Here is an 18,784-nt window from a genome sequence, read left to right as displayed (position 1 = left end):
TTAGGTCAAGTGGGAGATTGTTGGGGTTGATGCCCTAAATCTTGTAGGATCCTATAGTTTGTAATTTTATTGTATAAACATTTTATTATTTAATAAAATATGAGATATTTTATTTGACATTTAGTAGCATTAAACCCACAAACCAATAAACTAACATCTAAGGTTATCATCGGTAGCTTAAACATGTATGTAGAGACATACAGGTGGATCATGTTTAAGTGATAACCTAAATGGTCTGTAGTAGGTGGATAAGGTTGGAACCTTAGCCTGGTGACATTACAAATACAATCCAATTTGTAGATGTTACAATTGTTGTAAAGTGCTATAAATGATATAATCCTAATCATTCATGTGGAGACATGTGAACGGGGGTATTCTATATAAAAGAGTTTGTATAAGACTGAACCACAAAATGACTAGTCTCATTATATAACACCGTTCATAATTGAGACTTACATTTCACTAGGATGACCATAGATGACATGACCTGAATCTTGAGTGAGTTGTGAACTCTTGCCTATAAAGGTGGTTCTTTGATTTGAATGAATGAGAGTGGCCAGATCGTCGACTCAATAAGCCTACAATTTTAGAGATTTGTCTAATTGGGGAGTTGAGAACATATGTAACATCCTGATTTTTATTTTGTAATTAAGTTTTTTTTTTTTTTTTTTTTTTTTTTTATTGGCTACTTGGATAAATTATATGAGATTTATGTTTTTTTGGACAAGCTAAAATATGATTAAATTTTGGAATTAATTGAGTTTTATTTTGGCTTGTATTTTGGGAGATTTGGTTATCTATGGAGATAATTAAATGTGTATATTAGATTCCTTTTCTTGGGAAAGGAAAAAATATATATAAGTATATATATATTTTGGGAGATAATTAAGAAATTTGTTTTTTTAAGGGAAAAGGAAGAGTTTAATTTGGTTATATATATATTTGTGGAAAGGGTTAAAGGAATGAAAAAAAAAAGAAAAAAAAAGTAAATTAAATTTACTTTTCTCTCTCTCTTCTCAATCCGCACGCACGTTTTTTCCTTCCCTTCTTCTTCTTCTTTTCCTTCCTGCCCTAGCCGCCAACACCGTCCATCGTCTGCCTTCCAGCCTTCACCTTGCCGTTCTGTTGACGCTGCGAGCAGCGCCACTAGCCTCACCTTGCCGTTCCGTCGACGCCGCGAGCAGCGCCACCAGCCTCACCTTGCCGTTCCATCGACGCCGCGAGCAGCGCCGTCAGCCTCGCCATTCCATCGCCAGCGCAAGCACCACTGTCTCACTGCTGCGCCAGTCGACCGCCGTTCTCCTCGCCGTCCAGTTTTGCTTCTGCCACTGTTCGCCCGCCACTGCCTTTTTGAGATTCGGTAAGATTGGATTGTTTTAGGCAAGGTTTGGTGTTGAGTCTTTTTTTTAAGGTGCCTCTTGGTGTTGGAAACGATTTTAGTGTTACCCATTGTGTCGACTTTCAGGATTTGGATTTCGAGGCATTGCTAACAAAAAAAGAACCATTCTCTTCATCGAAGAGTTTCAGTTTTGGTATGTTTTGTGTAAACTGGTTGGTCATTCTTTGGATTGAGAGTAATAGTGGAAAAAAAATAAGTTATTGATTTTGGAATTAATTCTTGATCAGATTGACTACTTGAATCAAGTTTTGGAATTTGTCTTGAATCAAGCCACAACTTTGGGTTGATTCAAGTTTTCCAAAGGTTTTAAGGAATTATTTGCATGGACTTTTGTGACCAAGTTGAGATAAGTGATACTATTACTGGTGCCTTCATACCAGGCGATCTAGATTAGACCTATGAAGTTACTTGGTTGACTCTGGAGCGTGATTTTGTTTGATATTATGTTTTGCTAGTTGCATGGTGGTTACAAGTATTATGAGCATGTTAAAATTATAATCAGTACTGATATTATGTATGTGATGCATGAATAGACCAGTAGAGCGGTTTATTGTTTTGCCTTGACGCGTGTTATTACTATGTTTGACGGTGTGCCTACGGGCCGCTAGACATGCGTGAACCGATAGGTTAACGTTCATGTTATTATCATGTTTGACGGTGTGCCTATGGGCCGCTAGACATGCGTGAGTCGACAGGTTTACGTTCATGTTACTTTTATTTTCACGTTTCATGTTTTGACAGTGTGCCTATGGGCCGCTAGACATGCGTGAACTAACAGGTTAACGTTCATGTTATTATCATGTTTGATGGTGTGCCTACGGGCCGCTAGACATGCGTTTTAAGGCAAAATAGTACATCTTTTGGTTTTCCTTTCGTCATCAAGAACCGATGTAAATGTATGAGCCACGGGCTAATTTTTTTTTTCTTTATTTGCTCATGGATGCATAGTCTGATCCCGGTAATGGGATCACTTACTAAGTATTTTATACTCAACCTTTATCCTTATTTTTTTTTTCAAGTAAGGGCAAGAACACTCGGGCGACTGACAAGAGGAATCTGTGATAGTGTCAAAGGAACCAGAATTCGCTTTCGCATTTGACTGTTTATATTTTCGCATATTTTGTTTTTATCCATTCATGGATTTATCATAATTTAATTAATTAATTAAACTATTTATTTATTCATTTTATATAAATTGTTTTTTGTTAAAAGGGATGCCCGGGTTGAACAATTTAAGATTTTGAGATATGTTAGAACATTTTTTTTATATACTTAATGCAGTTTAAGATTATGATTATTTTCTTTAATTTACTTTATTTTCTTCAATGAGAATATTTATGCATGCATGTAGTAGCGATTCCCTTTTTAGTAGTCCTAGAAAGCGGGGTTCTGTAGACTGACTTATTATGTAAGTCCAGATTGTTCCTTTGGCAAAATGGATTCTTCGTCATCGCCAGGTACGTCCTTTATGAAAAGTATTTAGAATAGTATGCACCCGAGTTAATAGCATTTATAATTGCAATTGATGTGTTTTGTGCTAGTAAGGAAAGTAACTTAGTGGTGGTTACGAATAACTGTCAGGAAAATGGTTCGTGTTAGGGGAAGAGGCAGTCATAGGGTTACTGGAAGGGGGCGTGTTCCCGTAGAGCAGAATTCTTCAGTTCAGGATCAAGATCCTCATGATGAGGATCCACAAGTTTAAGATGCACAAGTTCAGGACCCTCCAGTACTAAAGGATTTCTTGCCGCCTAGGGACCCCTCAGGGTCAGGGTGGCCGTGAACCCGGACACAAAGTAGAGCTCAGCACACGGCCATGCCGCCACAGACGAAGCCCACCCCCGTCACTCCAGCAGAGGTTATCGATTGGGCAGCCACTATTGGGGAAACAGTTACATCAGCTGTGTTGGACAAGGTAAAGGACATGCTGGACAAACGACTGGCTCAGTTTGCCCAGTTCCATCAGACACCACCACCACAGGATCAGGTGCCGCAAGTCCAGACTCAGAACATGATCCAGAACTAAAGCATGTCAGGCCTTTTGGTGGAGGCCAAGCATTTGCGAGATTTCAGGAAGTATAACCTCAGCACCTTCAATGGGTCGCTAAAGGACCCTACCAACGCAGAATTATGGATATCCTCGATTGAAACGATTTTTCATTATATGAAATGCCCAGAAGACGAGAAGGTGCAGTGTGTCGTTTTTATGCTTACCGGCAAGGCTTAGATCTGGTGGCAGTCGACAGAAATGATGTTGGGTGTAGGAGGGGATCCAGTGACTTGGGAGCAGTTTAAGGAGTGCTTTTATGCAAAGTACTTCTCTGCCAACCAGAGGTACAATAAGCAGAGGGAGTTCTTGGAGTTGAGGCAGGGACACAGGTCAGTGGAGGAGTATGACCAGGAGTTTGACACCTTATCCCGTTTTGCCCCGGAGTTGGTTGCCACGGAAGCCATGAGGGCAGAAAGGTTCATTCAAGGCCTAAAAGACAGTATACGAGGTATCGTGCGAGCATTCAAACCAACCACTCATGCTGAGGCACTTCGTTTAGCAGCTGAGGTGGACCCACAGTTAGAAGATGAGTTTTCACGAGTATTCGGGGCGGGACCTTCCTCAGGTCAAAAGAGGAAGGCAGATCAGAAGGCTTTCAAGCCTCACCCCCATCAAAAGGTTCAAGGTTCAGACAGATTGCTTCATCATTTTAGGCAGCAGGCTACCGAGACGGGTACAGTGGAGAGGATGCGACCGGTGTGTAGCTCGTGTGGACGACGTCACTGGGGTCGATGTTTGGCAGGCACTAGAGTTTTTTTCATTGCAAGCAGGAGGGGCACTCGGTAGATAGATGTCCTTCTAGAGGCATGTTCGGTCTTGGGAACCAGTTTGTAGGCCGTGATTAGAGGAGTTCGGGTAGGCCCCAACATCAACAAGGTCGTGTTTACTCTACCACTCGGCAAGAGGCCGAGAAAACAGGCACTGTTGTGACAGGTACGCTCCCAATCTTGGGGCATCTTGCGCTAGTATTGTTTGATTCGGGTTTGTCCCATTCGTTTATATCATCGCTATTTGTGTTGTCGGTTTTCATTCCGTCTGGAGAAATTATGTTAGCAAAGGAGAAGATAAAAGCATGTCAGATTGAAGTAGCGAGTCATACACTGGATGTGACTTTAGTAGTCTTGGACATGCGGGATTTTGATGTGATTTTGGGCATGGATTGGCTAGCTGCTAACCATGCCAGTATAGACTGCTCTCGCAAGGAGGTGATCTTTAACCCTCCCACGAGAGCCAACTTTAAATTTAAAGGGGCAGGGACCGTGGTCCTGCCCAAAGTGATTTCTGCCATGAAAGCCCAGAGGTTACTTAACCAGGGTACCTGGAGTATTTTAGCTAGTGTCGTTGACACTAGAGAGCCTGAAGTCTCCTTGACTTCAGAGCCAGTAATACGTGACTACTCGGATGTCTTTCCAGAAGAACTCCCAGGTCTGCCACCGCATCGGGAGATAGACTTTGCTATCGAGTTGAAGTCAGACACAACTCCTATCTCGAAAGCTCCAAACAGAATGGCCCCGACAGAACTGAAGGAACTCAAAATTCAGTTGCAAGAGTTTTTGGATAAGGGTTTCATATGCCCTAGTGTGTCCCCTTGGGGTGCGCCGGTACTGTTTGTGAAAAAGAAAGATGGGTCATTACGGCTCTGCATTGACTACAGGGAACTAAACAAGGTGACTATAAAAAACAAGTATCCGCTTCCCAGAATTGATGATTTGTTTGACCAGTTGCAGGGAGCTACAGTGTTTTCTAAGATTGATCTTCGGTCAGGGTATCATCAGTTGAGGATAAGTGATATTCCCAAGACAACTTTTCGTTCGAGGTATGGGCATTATGAGTTCGTCGTAATGTCATTTGGATTGACGAACGCTCCTACAGTATTCATGGACCTAATGAACAGGGTGTTTAAGGAATTTCTTGACACCTTCGTGATAGTCTTCATAGATGACATTTTGGTTTACTCCAAGACAGAGGCGGAGCGAGGAACATTTGCGAAAGGTTCTAGAGACCTTGAGGGCGCAACAGTTATATGATAAGTTTTCCAAGTGCGAGTTCTGTTTAAAGCATGTGTCCTTTCTAGGGCATGTGGTGTCCAAGGAAGGTGTATCATTTGATTTTGCAAAGATCGAGGCAGTCACGAGTTGGTCTCGTCCTACCACAGTTGGAGAGGTACGTAGTTTCTTGGGGTTGCGGGCTATTATCGTCATTTTGTGAAGGACTTTTCCTGTATAGCCACCCCTCTGACCGGTTGACCAGAAAAGGAACTTCCTTTATTTGGAGTAAGGCTTGTGAGGATAGTTTCCAAGATATCAAGTAAAGATTGGTTACGGCCTCAATTCTCACCGTACCAGATTGAACAGGTGGTTTTGTTATTTACAGTGACGCCTCCAAGAGAGGTTTGGGGTGCGTGTTGATGCAGCAAGGTAAGGTAGTTGCTTATGCCTCTCGCCAATTAAAGAACCATGAACTGAATTATCCCACACATGATTTAGAGTTGGCAGCTGTTGTTTTTGCTTTAAAAATCTGGAGGCACTACTTGTATGGCGAGAAGATATAGATTTTCACCGACCACAAGAGTTTAAAATACTTCTTCACTCAGAAGGAGTTAAACATGAGGCAGCGTAGATGGTTGGAGCTAGTGAAGGATTATGATTGCGAGATTCTGTACCATCTAGGAAAGGCAAATGTAGTGGCGGATGCTCTAAGTAGGAAGGTAGCCCATTCAACAGCCCTTATCACCAAACAGAGTCGTTTATGTAAGGACCTTGAGCGGGCTGAGATAGCAATGGTGGTAGGGGAAGTATCTGCGAAGTTAGCACAATTATCAGTACAACCAAGTTTAAGGCAGAGGATCATTATTGCTCAACGCAGTGATCCTTACTTAGTTGAAGTAGCGCAGCAGGTGAAGACGGGACAGGGTGGTGAGTTCTCCTTGTCAGTAGATAATGGTCTTACTTTTCGAAGACGTTTATGTGTTTCAGCAGATAATGACCTTAAGAATGATCTGTTATGGGAAGCTCATAACTCCCCATTTTTCAATATATCTTGGTAGTACCAAAATGTACCAAGACCTAAAACATTGCCACTGGTGGAATAACATGAAAGTGGAGATAGCAGAGTTTTTCAGTAAGTGCTTGGTGTGTCAGCAGGTAAAGGCCCCAAGACAAAAGCCAGCAGGTTTGTTTCAACCTTTGAGGATACCGGAATGGAAGTGGGTGCATGTCTCGATGGACTTCATTGTAAGTTTGCCGCGAACGGTGAAGGGTTTTACAGTAATTTGGGTTATAGTGGATAGACTTACCAAGCTGGCACATTTTATTCCAGGGAAGTCTACATATCCAGTGAGTAGGTGGGCCCAGTTGTATATGAAAGAAGTGGTAAGATTGCACAGGGTACTAGTGTCCATCGTATCTGATAGGGACCCTCGTTTTACCTCCAACTTTTGGAAGAGCCTTCAGGCAGCATTGGGTACACATTTGGATTTCAATATGCTTTTCACCTACAAACTGACAGTCAAACTGAGCGTTTAAACCAGATCTTGGAGGATATGTTACGTGCTTGTGCACTAGAGTTTGCAGGGAGTTGGGACTCTCACCTGCATTTGATAGAGTTTGCCTATAATAATAGTTATTAGGTAACCATTGGTATGTCACCATTTGAGGCCCTTTATGGGAAGTGTTGTAGGTCACCCGTATGCTGGGATAGGTTGGTGAGCGAAAATTACTAGGACCTGAGTTAGTACAAACCACGAACGAGGCAATACAGAAGATTAGGGCCCGAATGTTGACGGCTCCAAGCAGGCAGAAGAGTTATGCCGACGTTAGGCGTAAGGACCTGGAGTTTGAGAGGTGGAAAGGTGTTTCTGAAAGTGGCACCTATGAAGGGAGTGTTGAGATTTGTCAAAAGGGGTAAGTTGAACCCTCATTTCATCAGGCCATTTAAGATCTTGGAACGAGTTGGCCCCGTAGCATACCGACTGGCCTTGCCCCTATCTCTTTTTGCAGTTCACAATGTTTTTCATGTTTCCATGTTGAGGAAGTACGTAGCAGACTCATCTCATGTTGTGGATTATGAACCTTTGCATTTAAATGAGAACCTGAGCTACGAAGAAGAGCCTATTCGAATCATGGCCAGGGAAGTGAAAGTTTTGCGCAGCAAGAAGATAGCTTTGGTGAAGGTTCTTTGGCGAAATCACCAGTTTGAGGAAGCAACGTGGGAGCGCGAGGACGACATGAGGATGCATTATCTTGAGCTTTTTCAGGATTAGAATTTTCGAGGACGAAAGTTTCTTAAGGGGGGTAGAATGTAACATCCTGATTTTTATTTTGTAATTAAGTTTTTTTTTTTTTTTTTTATTGGCTACTTGGATAAATTATATGAGATTTATGTTTTTTTTTTTGGCCAAGCTAAAATATGATTTAATTGTTTGGAATTAATTGAGTTTTATTTGGCTTGTATTTTGGGAGATTTGGTTATCTATGGAGATAATTAAATGTGTATATTAGATTCTTTTTTTTGGGAAAGGAAAATATATATATAAGTATATATATTTTGGGAGATAATTAAGGAATTTGTTTTTTTAAGGGAAAAGGAAGAGTTTAATTTGGTTATATATATATTTGTGGAAAGGGTTAAAGGAATGAAAAAAAAAAGAAGAAAAAAAAAGTAAATTAAATTTACTTTTCTCTCTCTCTCCTCAACCCGCACGCATGTTTTTTCCTTCCCTTCTTCTTCTTCTTTTCCTTCCTACCCTAGCCGCTAACACCGTCTGCCATCCGCCTTCCAGCCTTCACCTTGCCGTTCCGTCGACACCGCGAGCAGCGGCGTCAGCCTCGTCGTTTCGTCGCCGCCGCAAGCATCGCTATCTCGCCGTTGCGCCAGTCAACTGCCGCTCTCCTCGCCGACGTCAGCCCTGCCGTTCAGTTTTGCTTCTGCCACCATTCGCCCGCCACTGCCTTTTTGAGATTGGGTAAGATTGGATTGTTTTGGGCAAGGTTTGGTGTTGAGTCTTTTTTTAAAATGCCTCTTGGTGTTGGAAACAATTTTAGTGTTACCCATTGTGTCGACTTTCAGGATTTGGATTTCGAGGCGTTGCTAACAAAGAAAGAACCATTCTCTTCTTCGAATAGTTTCAGTTTTGGTAAGTTTTGTGTAAACTGGTTGGTCATTCTTTGGATTGAGAGTAATAGTGAGAAAAAAAATAAGTTATTGATTTTGGAATTAATTCTTGATCAAATTGGCTACTTGAATCAAGTTTTGGAATTTGTCTTGAATCAAGCCATAACTTTGGGTTGATTCAAGTTTTCCAAAGGTTTTAAGGAATTATTTGCGTGGACTTTTGTGACCAAGTTGAGATAAGTGATACTATTACTGGTGCCTTCATGCCAGGCGATCTAGATTAGACCTATAAAGTTACTTGGTTGACTCTGGAGCGTGATTTTGTTTGATATTATGTTTTGCTAGTTGCATGGTGGTTACAAGTATTATGAGCATGTTAAAATTATAATCAGTACTGATATTATGTATGTGATGCATGAATAGACCAGTAGAGCGGTTTATTGTCTTGCCTTGACGCATGTTATTATTATGTTTGACGGTGTGCCTACGGGCCGCTAGACATGCGTGAATCGACAGGTTAACGTTCATGTTATTATCATGTTTGACGGTGTGCCTATGGGCCGCTAGACATGCGTGAGCCGACAGGTTTACATTCATGTTACTTTTATTTTCATGTTTCATGTTTTGACAGTGTGCCTACGGGCCGTTAGACATGCGTGAACTGATAGGTTAACGTTCATGTTATTATCATGTTTGACGGTATGCCTACGGGCCGCTAGACATGCATGGGTCACGGGTTCACGTTCATGTTATTATCATGTTTGACGGTGTGCCTACGGGCCGCTAGACATGCGTTTCAAGGCAAGATAGTACATCTTTTGGTTTTCCTTTCATCATAAAAAACCGATGTAACTGTATGAGCCACGGGCTAATTTTTTTTTCTTTATTTGCTCATGGATGCATAGTCTGATTCCGATAATGGGATCACTTACTAAGTATTTTATACTCAACCTTTATCCTTATTTTTTTTTCAGGTAAGGGCAAGGACACTCGGGGGACTGACAAGAGGAATCTGTGACAGTGCCTAAGAACCAGAATTCGCTTCCGCATTTGACTGTTTATATTTTTGCATGTTTTGTTTTTATCCATTCATGGATTTATCATAATTTAATTAATTAATTTAACTATTTATTTATTCATTTTTTTTTTATAAATTGTTTCTTGTTAAAAGGGATGCCCGGGTTGAACAATTTAAGATTTTGAGATATGTTAGAACATTTTTTTTATATACTTAATGCAGTTTAAGATTATGATTATTTTCTTTAATTTACTTTATTTTCTTCAATGAGAATATTTATGCATGCATGCAGTAGCAATTCCCTTTCTTAGTCCTAGAAAGTGGGGTTGTTACAACACAGCTACACAAGACAAAATTTACTTCTTCCCCGACGTCGGGGTAAGTAGATAAGTTGCTATGTTAAGGGCTGATTCTTGGGCTTGAACAATGTGGTGCACACCCTCTCCTGGCCCAAGAGGGGTTTGGTCATAGTTGGACTATGACTTATTGTTTATTAGATGGATCAATGATACTTAAGGAATTAGATGTAACAACAGGGGCAAAATGATAATTTTGGCCCAGCTGTACTTACAAGAAATTTGTGAAAGGTCATCGCACTATTGACTGGTTATATCCAATGACACAAAAATATATCTGTAGTGTAAAGAGTATAGCTGTCAGTCTTTAGTGGGGTGCCCCACAGTTAATGGATATTGAATAATTTAATTAAACAGAGTTTAATTAACTATTCAAGTACCATTGGAGTTTCAAGCTATAGGTCTATGAGGTCCCCTCTGTAGCTCAACAAAGATTTAATGAAAATCAATTTTGGATAATTTGAATTGTTCAAATTAAATGAGGGAATTATAATTACTATAATATATTTGATACACTATAATATAAAGTTTAGCTGAGAGGAAATAAATATTTGAATATGATTCAAATATAATTATGTGAATTGGATTCATATAATTGAATTTAATATAAATGGGATTTATATTAAATACCATTAATGAGAGAATGAAAAATATAGATTATATTGTATTTGATACAATATTAAATTATAGGTTATATGTTATATTTGATACAATATATAGTTTAATATATGATAAGGTGGTTATATATATATATATTATATATATATAATATATATATATATATATATATATATATATATATAAATTTATTAAAATAATTAGTTGAAATTTTTTATTAAATTAATTTTTTGATGGAAGAACATGAGGAGTTTTAGTTTTTTTTTTTTTTTTTTTTTTTTTTTTTTTTTTTTCACGTCTTCATCTTCTTCACAAAAGACTGAACCAAGTAAAGCTCTTTGTAATTTCTCCCAGGCTTTTTCCCTCTAAAAAATTAATCTCCCTTTCTCCCAAAATTCCAATAGCCCACAACTCCTTGGATTCTCATCGCAGAGAATACGAAGGCTCCAATTGGTGGTGGCCATCTTGGATCGAGGGTGTCGAGTTCGTGGTGGTATGTGACCAATTTTGGAGAAAAGGAAATTCGAAAAAGACCAGATGTTCAAAGATAAGGGTTTCTCAAACCCTATTCTTCATTTTCCTTACTTATTAATACATGTTGTAAATTAGTGATTATGCATATTCTATTTACCGTAAAATTATGTGATTCTATGAAAATAAAATCGGGACGATCTCCACGTTTCCACTCAGGGCCTTCACAGGTTCTTTCAGAGACATATAGGTGGATCATGTTTAAGTAATAACCTAAATGGTCTGTAGTAGATGGATAAGGCTGGGTACCTTATCCTGGTGACATTACAAATATAACCTGCTTTGTAGATGTTACAATTGTTGTAAAGTGCTACAAATGATCTGATCCTGATCGTTCATGTGGATCATGCAAGTAGGGGTATTCTATACAAAGAGTTTGTATAAGACCGGGCCACGAAATGAATAGTCTCTCTATATAACATCGTTTCTAGAAGAGATTTACATTTCACTAGGATGACTATAAGTGACTTGACCTTAATCCTGAGTGAGTTGTGAACTTCTGTCTATGAGTACAATCCTTTGATTTGTATGGGGAGTGGTCTTGTTGCTGACTCAATAGGTCTACCATTTGGGGGACTTGTCCAAGTAGGAAGTTGGAAACACAACTACATAAGATGAAATTCACTCCTTGGAAAGTAGATAAATTGCTCCCTTAATAGCCGATTCTAGATATTAAACATTGAGGCCTCAACCTCTCATTGGCCAAGGGGTATTAGTTTATAGTTAGACTATAAATTATTTGTTTATTAGAGAGATTAGTGGTATTTAAGAAGTTAGATGTAACTACAAGGGTAAAATGGTATTTTGACCTAGTTATAGTTATGAGCAATTTGTGAAGGGTCAACTCACTATTGATTTGTTATATTAGTGGACACAAAAATAAATCTACAGTGTGAAGAGTGCAACTATCAGTATTTAGTGGAGTGACCGGTAGTTAATGAAAATTGATTAATTTAATTAAAGAGTTTAATTAATTAATCTTATATCATTGAGGCTTCTAATCTGTAGGTCCATAAAGTCCCCTTGTTAGCTCTTTAAAGAATATATAAGAGGAATGGTTTGAATTGTTCAAATCAATTACATATTAGTGAGATTAATATAAAATGGTTAATTATAGATGTGATCTATAATTAAGAAATAAAAATATTTGAATAAGATTCAAATATTAAAGAGATGTACACATATATATGTGTAATAATTATATGCTGATTAATTATATATTAAATATGATTTAATATAGTCGTTTAATTGATTAACTAATGATTAATTAACTTTTAAGAAGTAGAGATAAATAAACATGTGATGTTTATTTATTCATCAATTAATTATATATATTAAATTGGATTTAATATATATGTTATTTAATTACTGGAGTAATTAATTAAATAAAAATTATTTAATTAAATTAGAACTAGCATAGGAATAGGAAAGACTAGAAGAAGGGGTTCACCCCTCCTCTCTATAAATAGGTCTTCATGGCCCACGTTTGTGATATTTGAATTGAGAATTCTGAATCCTAATATCTTACTACATCTCTTTTTCTTTTCTCTACTACTTCTTCTCCCTTTTCTAAGTCTTGGAGACCGCACATTCAATTATTGGAATCCTAGAGAATAACAAGGTTTCACTTATAGTGGTATCTCTTGATCATTGAAAAGACGTTTTGGAGAAGACGCAGAGGGAATTGCGAAGAATTTGGGAATCTATGAAGGTAAGGTTTAGCTCTTCCCTCTTTTCTTCTCTTAAATGCATGCTAATCTCGATTGTTTATCCATTACGTTATTATTTTTATACCGTACTTTGTTTATGTAAAATTGAAAACAAAATTACAAGGTGATCACACGTTTCTGCTTAAGATTCAATCCCTTCAGATTCAACACCTATCCGACCCTCGCTGAACCATCTTTAGGAGTTTAAGCTATTAAATCTATAGGATACCCTAAAGGATTGTGTTCAAGAGGAAGGTCTTGACTTCATTGAAACTTTTTTTTCTTTATGAGAGTTATTTAATGATGTTTACATAAATTTGCCTCATGAGTATAACTCTTAAGGTGTTTTCCTCACAAGAGTCAAGCTTGTTTGTAAGCTAAAAAAAGTTGATATATGGATTAAAGCAAGCTTCTTGATAATAATTTTCCAGACTTTTTAAATAGTTTGTTTGCTCTTTGGCTTCCAACAGTCTAGAGTAGACTATTCACTGTTTATTAAAGGTTCTAGCGATAATTTTCTTCTTTTTTTGGTTTATGTTGATGATATTGTCATTACTAGTTCCAATCATCAAAATATTGACTAATTGAAACATCTTCTAGATGACCGATTCAAATTAAAGGATTCATATCGTCTTTTGAGATACTTCTTGGGCCTTGAGTTAGCACATTCCTCTCAAGGAACATCTATTTCTCATTGCCATTATACACAACAATTGTTAGAAGATATGTGACTTCTTGGTGCTAGATAAAATTTCACCTTTCAGAGACTGATCTATTGATTGATCATACTATTGTCTATAGAAGGCTGATTGGTAGCCTTCTTTATCTAACCATTTTTAGGTCTCGCATTGTATTTTCTATTGACAAACTTAGTGAATATGTAGCATGTCCTTGTAAGCAATAGCAATTGCTCACCATTTATTGAGATATTTGAAGTCTTTCTTCAGGGCAAGGTATCATTAATTCTCCTTCACAGTCCTTTTAGTTGTGTGGTTTTGTTGATTTTGACTGAGCTTCATGTCCTGATACTCCCAAATCCACTATTAGTCTTTGTACTTTCCTAGGAAATACTCTTGTATCATGAAAATCAAAGGAGTAAAGTGTGATATCTTGGTCATTTGCAGAAGTCAAATATAGGGTTTTAGCTTTTGCCACTTATGAACTTGTTTGGCTGTCTTCTTTACTTAAAGAATTGAGCATTTTCATTACAGAACCATGTCTTCTTTACTTAAAGAATTGAGCATTTTCATTACAGAACCATCTCTTTTATTTTGTGATGATTAGGCTACTATTCATTGGGCAAAAAATCCAATTTTTCATGAAAAGACAAAATACATTGGATTTGATTGTCACTTTGTTGGTGATAAAGTAGCTAATGAATTAAGCTCTTACTTGCCGGTTCTTATTATCAACTTGTTATATATTAACTAAAGCTCTTGCAAAACTCATTTTTCTATATGATAAGCCCCTCAAATCAATTGAATTTTGTGATCATATCTATGAGAATAAGGATTAAACAAAATGCAAATGGGTATAAGAGTTGATAAACTATTTATAGGAAATTATAAATATATTTTGTTTTTAAATAAAAATAACACCCACCATGGCAATGATCCATTCACATATCAATAACACCAAAGACCAAGAACTTTATTAATTTTAATATTAAATTACATTACAAGCTTGATTTTGATACAATATTACTACTTGATGATATCCTTCTCAAGCAATCTTCTTTTCTTTTGTTCCTCGATCATTATTCAATGCAATTCGATGTGTAGCTTATCTGTAAAACAAATATACAACAACTTAAATTAATATAAAAATAATAATTTTTAAATTGACAAAAAAAAGACATAAAAATATTTTTGTTATATATTGTCGATCTTTATAATGATGTAGAACTCATAAATGTATAAAATGTCAATAAAATTGACGAAAAAATAAGGTAATATCATGGATGTTAGTAGAGAGATAGAAAGAAGAAAGAGTCGTACCAGCGGTTTCTTTTTCATCACAATCCTCATCACATTTAACTTCACAAAAGCTTTGGCCATTGCCTCCTTCAAGGCATTCCTTCTCACAAGTTTCATAGCAAGACTTGTATTTGGCCTCAAATTTGGCCTCATATTTTTCCACCTCTTCATTGGCAGTGGCAAATTGAAAAGCAGCCATCACAACAATGCACATGAAAAACACTGCAATAATCTTCTTGGCCATTTTCCTTTTGGTGTTTTGTTTTGTTCTTCCTTTGGTGTGTTTTCTTTTGGTGATGATTCAAGTCTTGCTTTTGTGAGTGGATGAAGTTTTGGGAATATGAGAAGCACTTTTTATAGCTAGAGATTTAGTAAAGCTAAATTTAGATCAATAGCAAGATGACCTAAAAATGGATTTCTTGGCCTAAAAAATGTTGTGTTAATATTGAACAAGAATTGTATGCCATACATTCATAACAAACATTGAACTAGCTAGCAATAGAAAAACATATTGAGCAAAACAAAATTTTCTTTTATTGAGTGCTACTAATGAATTTTTTAAGGAAATGAAATATTTTCATTAAATTATGCTTTGCATTGACTATACACAATGCTTTATATGTAGTGTCTATCTAATCTAAATAACATAACTTAACTCAATTGTTGTGTTGAAATTTAAAAGAGGGAAAAAATTGAAGTAAAAAGGGTTCCTAGTATTTAAGTTACTTCAATTAAGTATACTTTCCATGGCACGTATCTTTTTTTCAATTAACTTCCCTAGCATATAAAAATGGTAAATTACACTTTTAGTCATTGAGATTTGAGGTCTGTGTCAAATTAGTTTCTATGTTTCAAGATTGAATAATCAAGTCCTGTGGTTTAGAAAATGCTTGATTTTGTTCAAGTCCCACTGTTTATTATTTTATTTTCATTTTTCCCCTTTTGTTTTTCTTCTTCCTTTTCCATGGTCTTTCTTTAATATTGTTTTATTTTTAAAAAAGAAAAAAGAAACTAAAAATGTGTAGTGAAAAAAAAAAGAAGAGAGAGATGAGGTAAAAAAAATATATATGGAGAGAAGCATATATTGGGGGGAAGATGAGAGCTCTCATCTGTGCTTAAAGAAGAAAATCAGTAAAGAATGGAAAGAAAAAGGAAAAAAAAAATACATTTTTGGTCCCTAGGTTTTGGGTCTAGTTTCTATTTGGTCCTTAAGTTCTCAAATGTTATACATTTGGTTTTTAAGTTTTGAGTTTTGTTTCAACGTAGACCTAAGTTTCAAAATGTTATAATTTTACCCTATGCTTGAATTTTGTTTCAACTCGATCCCTACGTATCAAGATTTTACATTTTAGTTGAATTTTTTCACAGATAGAAAAAATGTCAAACTATTTACAGAAATAGCAAAAAAAAAAAAAAAAAATACTAATAGACACTGATGGACTTTTATTAGCATCTATCATATAGTATAATGATAGACTTCTATCAGTTTCTATCACTGATAGACTTCTATAAGCCTCTATCAAAGAAGATTAAATTTTGTTATTTTGTGTAAATAGTTTCCCTTATTTTTTCTATTTTTGAAAATCCTCATTTTTAACCACAATTTTTCATTAAATACTCACTTTCAATCATTGACGTCAATTTTTATTCATTAATTGAAAATTATTATGAAGTAATATTATAAATTTAATTTGAAAAGTGATACAAATAGTGAAATCTAATTAATTTTAATTCTTCTAATAAGTTTTAATTTATTAACATAAATTAACCCAAAGACGTAAAATGATTATTTAGTGAAAAATCGAGGTTAAAAGTGTAAATCTTGAAACATAGGGATCAAACTGAAGCAAAACTCAAATGTCAAGAATAAAATTGTAACATTATGTAACCTAGGGACTAAAATGAAACCAAACTCAAAATTCAAGAAATGGGTAACATTTTGAAACCTAGGGACTAAATAGAAACAAAATAAAAAACCTAGGGACCAAAAAGATATTTTTCCAAAAACAAATTAGTGAAGATGGGTTGAAGATGTTGAGAAATAAAGTCATAAGTTTGAGGGTGAAAAAGAGAGTTTTTAGAAATGTTGATTTTTTTTTGACAAATAAAAAAGTTTAAAAAATTTATTATTATTATTAATTTTTTTTATTATGGCATGTGTAAAAACAGTGACTCAAATACTTTTCAACTAGTTTATTTTACATAACAAACTTCATATCTTGTAACGGTCAAATGGTATGTGTTATAAATACAGCTAATTAGAACAAAACAATATAGAATTCATCGTACTTTTTATTTTTCTGTAAACTACAACTGCTGTAAGCAATATTCAAGTGAGAAAGAAAAAGAGTCTTCCCGTGGATGTAGGCTTGTTGGTCAAACCACGTAACTCTACTTGTTCCTTCTTCTTCTCTTTATCTTCTTCTTCAATCTTCATCTGTTTCTCTGCAAATCAATGAAAATACGATTTTATAATCAAATCACAACATTTTCAGAGTATCGAGTTCCAACGAGTAAAGAAATTCTCTCATCAAGTAGCATCGAGTCAAGAACTTCTCTCATCGAGTAGCATCGAGTAACGATTAATACTCATCGAGTAGCGTCGAGTAAAGATAAATACTCAACTAGTTCCATCGAGGAAAGAACAAAAACTCATCGGGGAAAGAAGAAAGAAACCATCGAGTAACAAGTAAAAATTCATCAAGTAACAAGTAGATACTCATCGAGGAAATAATAATGCTTATCGAATAAAAGAGAAAAACAGAGAGAACTTCAGTGAAGAAACAAAGCTTTCCTCAGCCTTTTCTTCACCAACTTAGAATTGATCTTGATTGAATTGGGCCTACACAAGACAGTATAATCCAACAAAATTGGTATCAGAGTGTTTGAAGATCATCAAAATCAATGTTCTTCAAGCATCAAGATACTAAAAAAAATCGTTAATGGCATTCTTTTCAGGTTAGTGATGGTTGTTGCTAAATTTGAGATAGAAAAGTTTGATGGAAAGGGTGATTTTAGTCTGTGGAAGGCCAAAATCAAGGCTATTATTGGACAACAGAAAGCCCATAGAGCCCTTTTAGACCCATCTACTCTGTCACCTGTTGGAGTTTACGCCCTAAGTCTCAAAGGGTCCTATAGTTTGTAAACATTATTGAACAAACTCGTTTTGTATTTAATAAAATATATGATATTTTATTCATTGTCTATAAAATATATGATATTTTAGTTGCATTAACCACAAACCAATAAACTAACATACAAGATTATCTTTGTAACTTAAACATGTATGTAGAGATATATAGGTAGATCATATTTAAGTGATAACCTAAATGGTCTATAGTATATGGATAAGGCTGGGTACCTTATCTTAGTGACATTACGAGTATGACCTGCTTTGTAGGTGTTATAATTGTTGTAAAGTACTACAAATGATATGATTCTGATCATTCATGTATAGACATGCGAGCGAGGATATTCTATACAAAGGAGTTTGTATAAGATTGGACCACGAAATATTTAGTCTCATTATATAATGTCGTTCATAATAGAGACTTACATTTCACTAAGATGACCATAGGTAACATGACCTTAATCTTGAGTGAGTTGTGAACTCCTGCCTATAAGGGCAGTCCTTTGATTTATATGGGTGAGAGTGGCCAGATACCCAACTCAACAAGTCTACCATTTTGGAGATATGTCTGATGGGGAGTTGGGAACTCAGCTACACAAGATGAAATTCACTCATTCCCCGAGGCAGGGGTAAGTAGATAAGTTGCTCCCTTAAGGGCTAATTCCGGGTCTTGAACAATGTGGTGCCACACCCTCTCCTGATCCGAGAGGGGTTTAGTCATAGTTGGACTATGATCTATTGTTTATTAGAGGGATCAGTGGTACTTAAGAAGTTAGATGTAACTATAGGGGAAAATGGTAATTTGGCCCAGTTGTACTTACGAACAATTTGTGAAGGGTCATCTTACTATTGATTGATTATATCAAATGGACACAGAAATACATCTAT

General features: G+C 36.2%; 3 protein-coding genes and 1 pseudogene across 3 annotated transcripts; 3 read left to right on the top strand and 1 right to left on the bottom strand.

The window, feature by feature from the left end:
* The first annotated feature begins 3,425 nt into the window (after positions 1-3,425).
* Positions 3,426-5,997, top strand: LOC150032209 (uncharacterized; annotated as a pseudogene).
* A 54-nt stretch (positions 5,998-6,051) lies between these two features.
* On the top strand, positions 6,052-6,492 carry LOC150032208 (uncharacterized). The gene has a single exon (XM_090308444.1). The coding sequence runs from the start codon at positions 6,052-6,054 to the stop codon at positions 6,490-6,492; it is 441 nt and encodes a 146-aa protein (XP_090164570.1).
* A 759-nt stretch (positions 6,493-7,251) lies between these two features.
* LOC150032207 (uncharacterized) lies at positions 7,252-7,707 on the top strand. Its single transcript, XM_090308443.1, has one exon. It carries the CDS (start codon positions 7,252-7,254, stop codon positions 7,705-7,707), a length of 456 nt encoding a protein of 151 aa, XP_090164569.1.
* A 6,786-nt stretch (positions 7,708-14,493) lies between these two features.
* LOC120092608 (uncharacterized) lies at positions 14,494-15,071 on the bottom strand. Its single transcript, XM_039050749.2, has 2 exons — positions 14,788-15,071; positions 14,494-14,576 (listed from the first exon to the last, which is right to left on the bottom strand). The coding sequence occupies exons 1-2, from the start codon at positions 15,008-15,010 to the stop codon at positions 14,551-14,553; spliced, it is 249 nt and encodes an 82-aa protein (XP_038906677.1). The 5' UTR covers positions 15,011-15,071; the 3' UTR covers positions 14,494-14,550.
* Between the last annotated feature and the right edge of the window lie 3,713 nt (positions 15,072-18,784).

This window comes from Benincasa hispida, chromosome 12 (assembly GCF_027475165.1).
Source record: "Benincasa hispida cultivar pf3 chromosome 12, pf3_genome.v1.1, whole genome shotgun sequence".
NCBI lineage: Eukaryota > Viridiplantae > Streptophyta > Magnoliopsida > Cucurbitales > Cucurbitaceae > Benincasa > Benincasa hispida.
The sequence above is the reverse complement of the archived record's forward strand: the minus strand, read 5'-3'. Positions and strand labels throughout refer to the sequence as shown.

What these genes read in the sequence shown, in the direction of transcription:
- LOC120092608 (XM_039050749.2), bottom strand. Translation starts at nt 15,010, where the DNA reads ATGGCCAAGAAGATTATTGCAGTGTTTTTCATGTGCATTGTTGTGATG. An exon ending in TGATGAAAAAGAAACCGCTG is followed by an intron (nt 14,577 to 14,787) that starts GTACGACTCTTT and finishes TTTGTTTTACAG; the next exon opens with ATAAGCTACACATCGAATTG.
- LOC150032208 (XM_090308444.1), top strand. Translation starts at nt 6,052, where the DNA reads ATGAGGCAGCGTAGATGGTTGGAGCTAGTGAAGGATTATGATTGCGAG.
- LOC150032207 (XM_090308443.1), top strand. Translation starts at nt 7,252, where the DNA reads ATGCCGACGTTAGGCGTAAGGACCTGGAGTTTGAGAGGTGGAAAGGTG.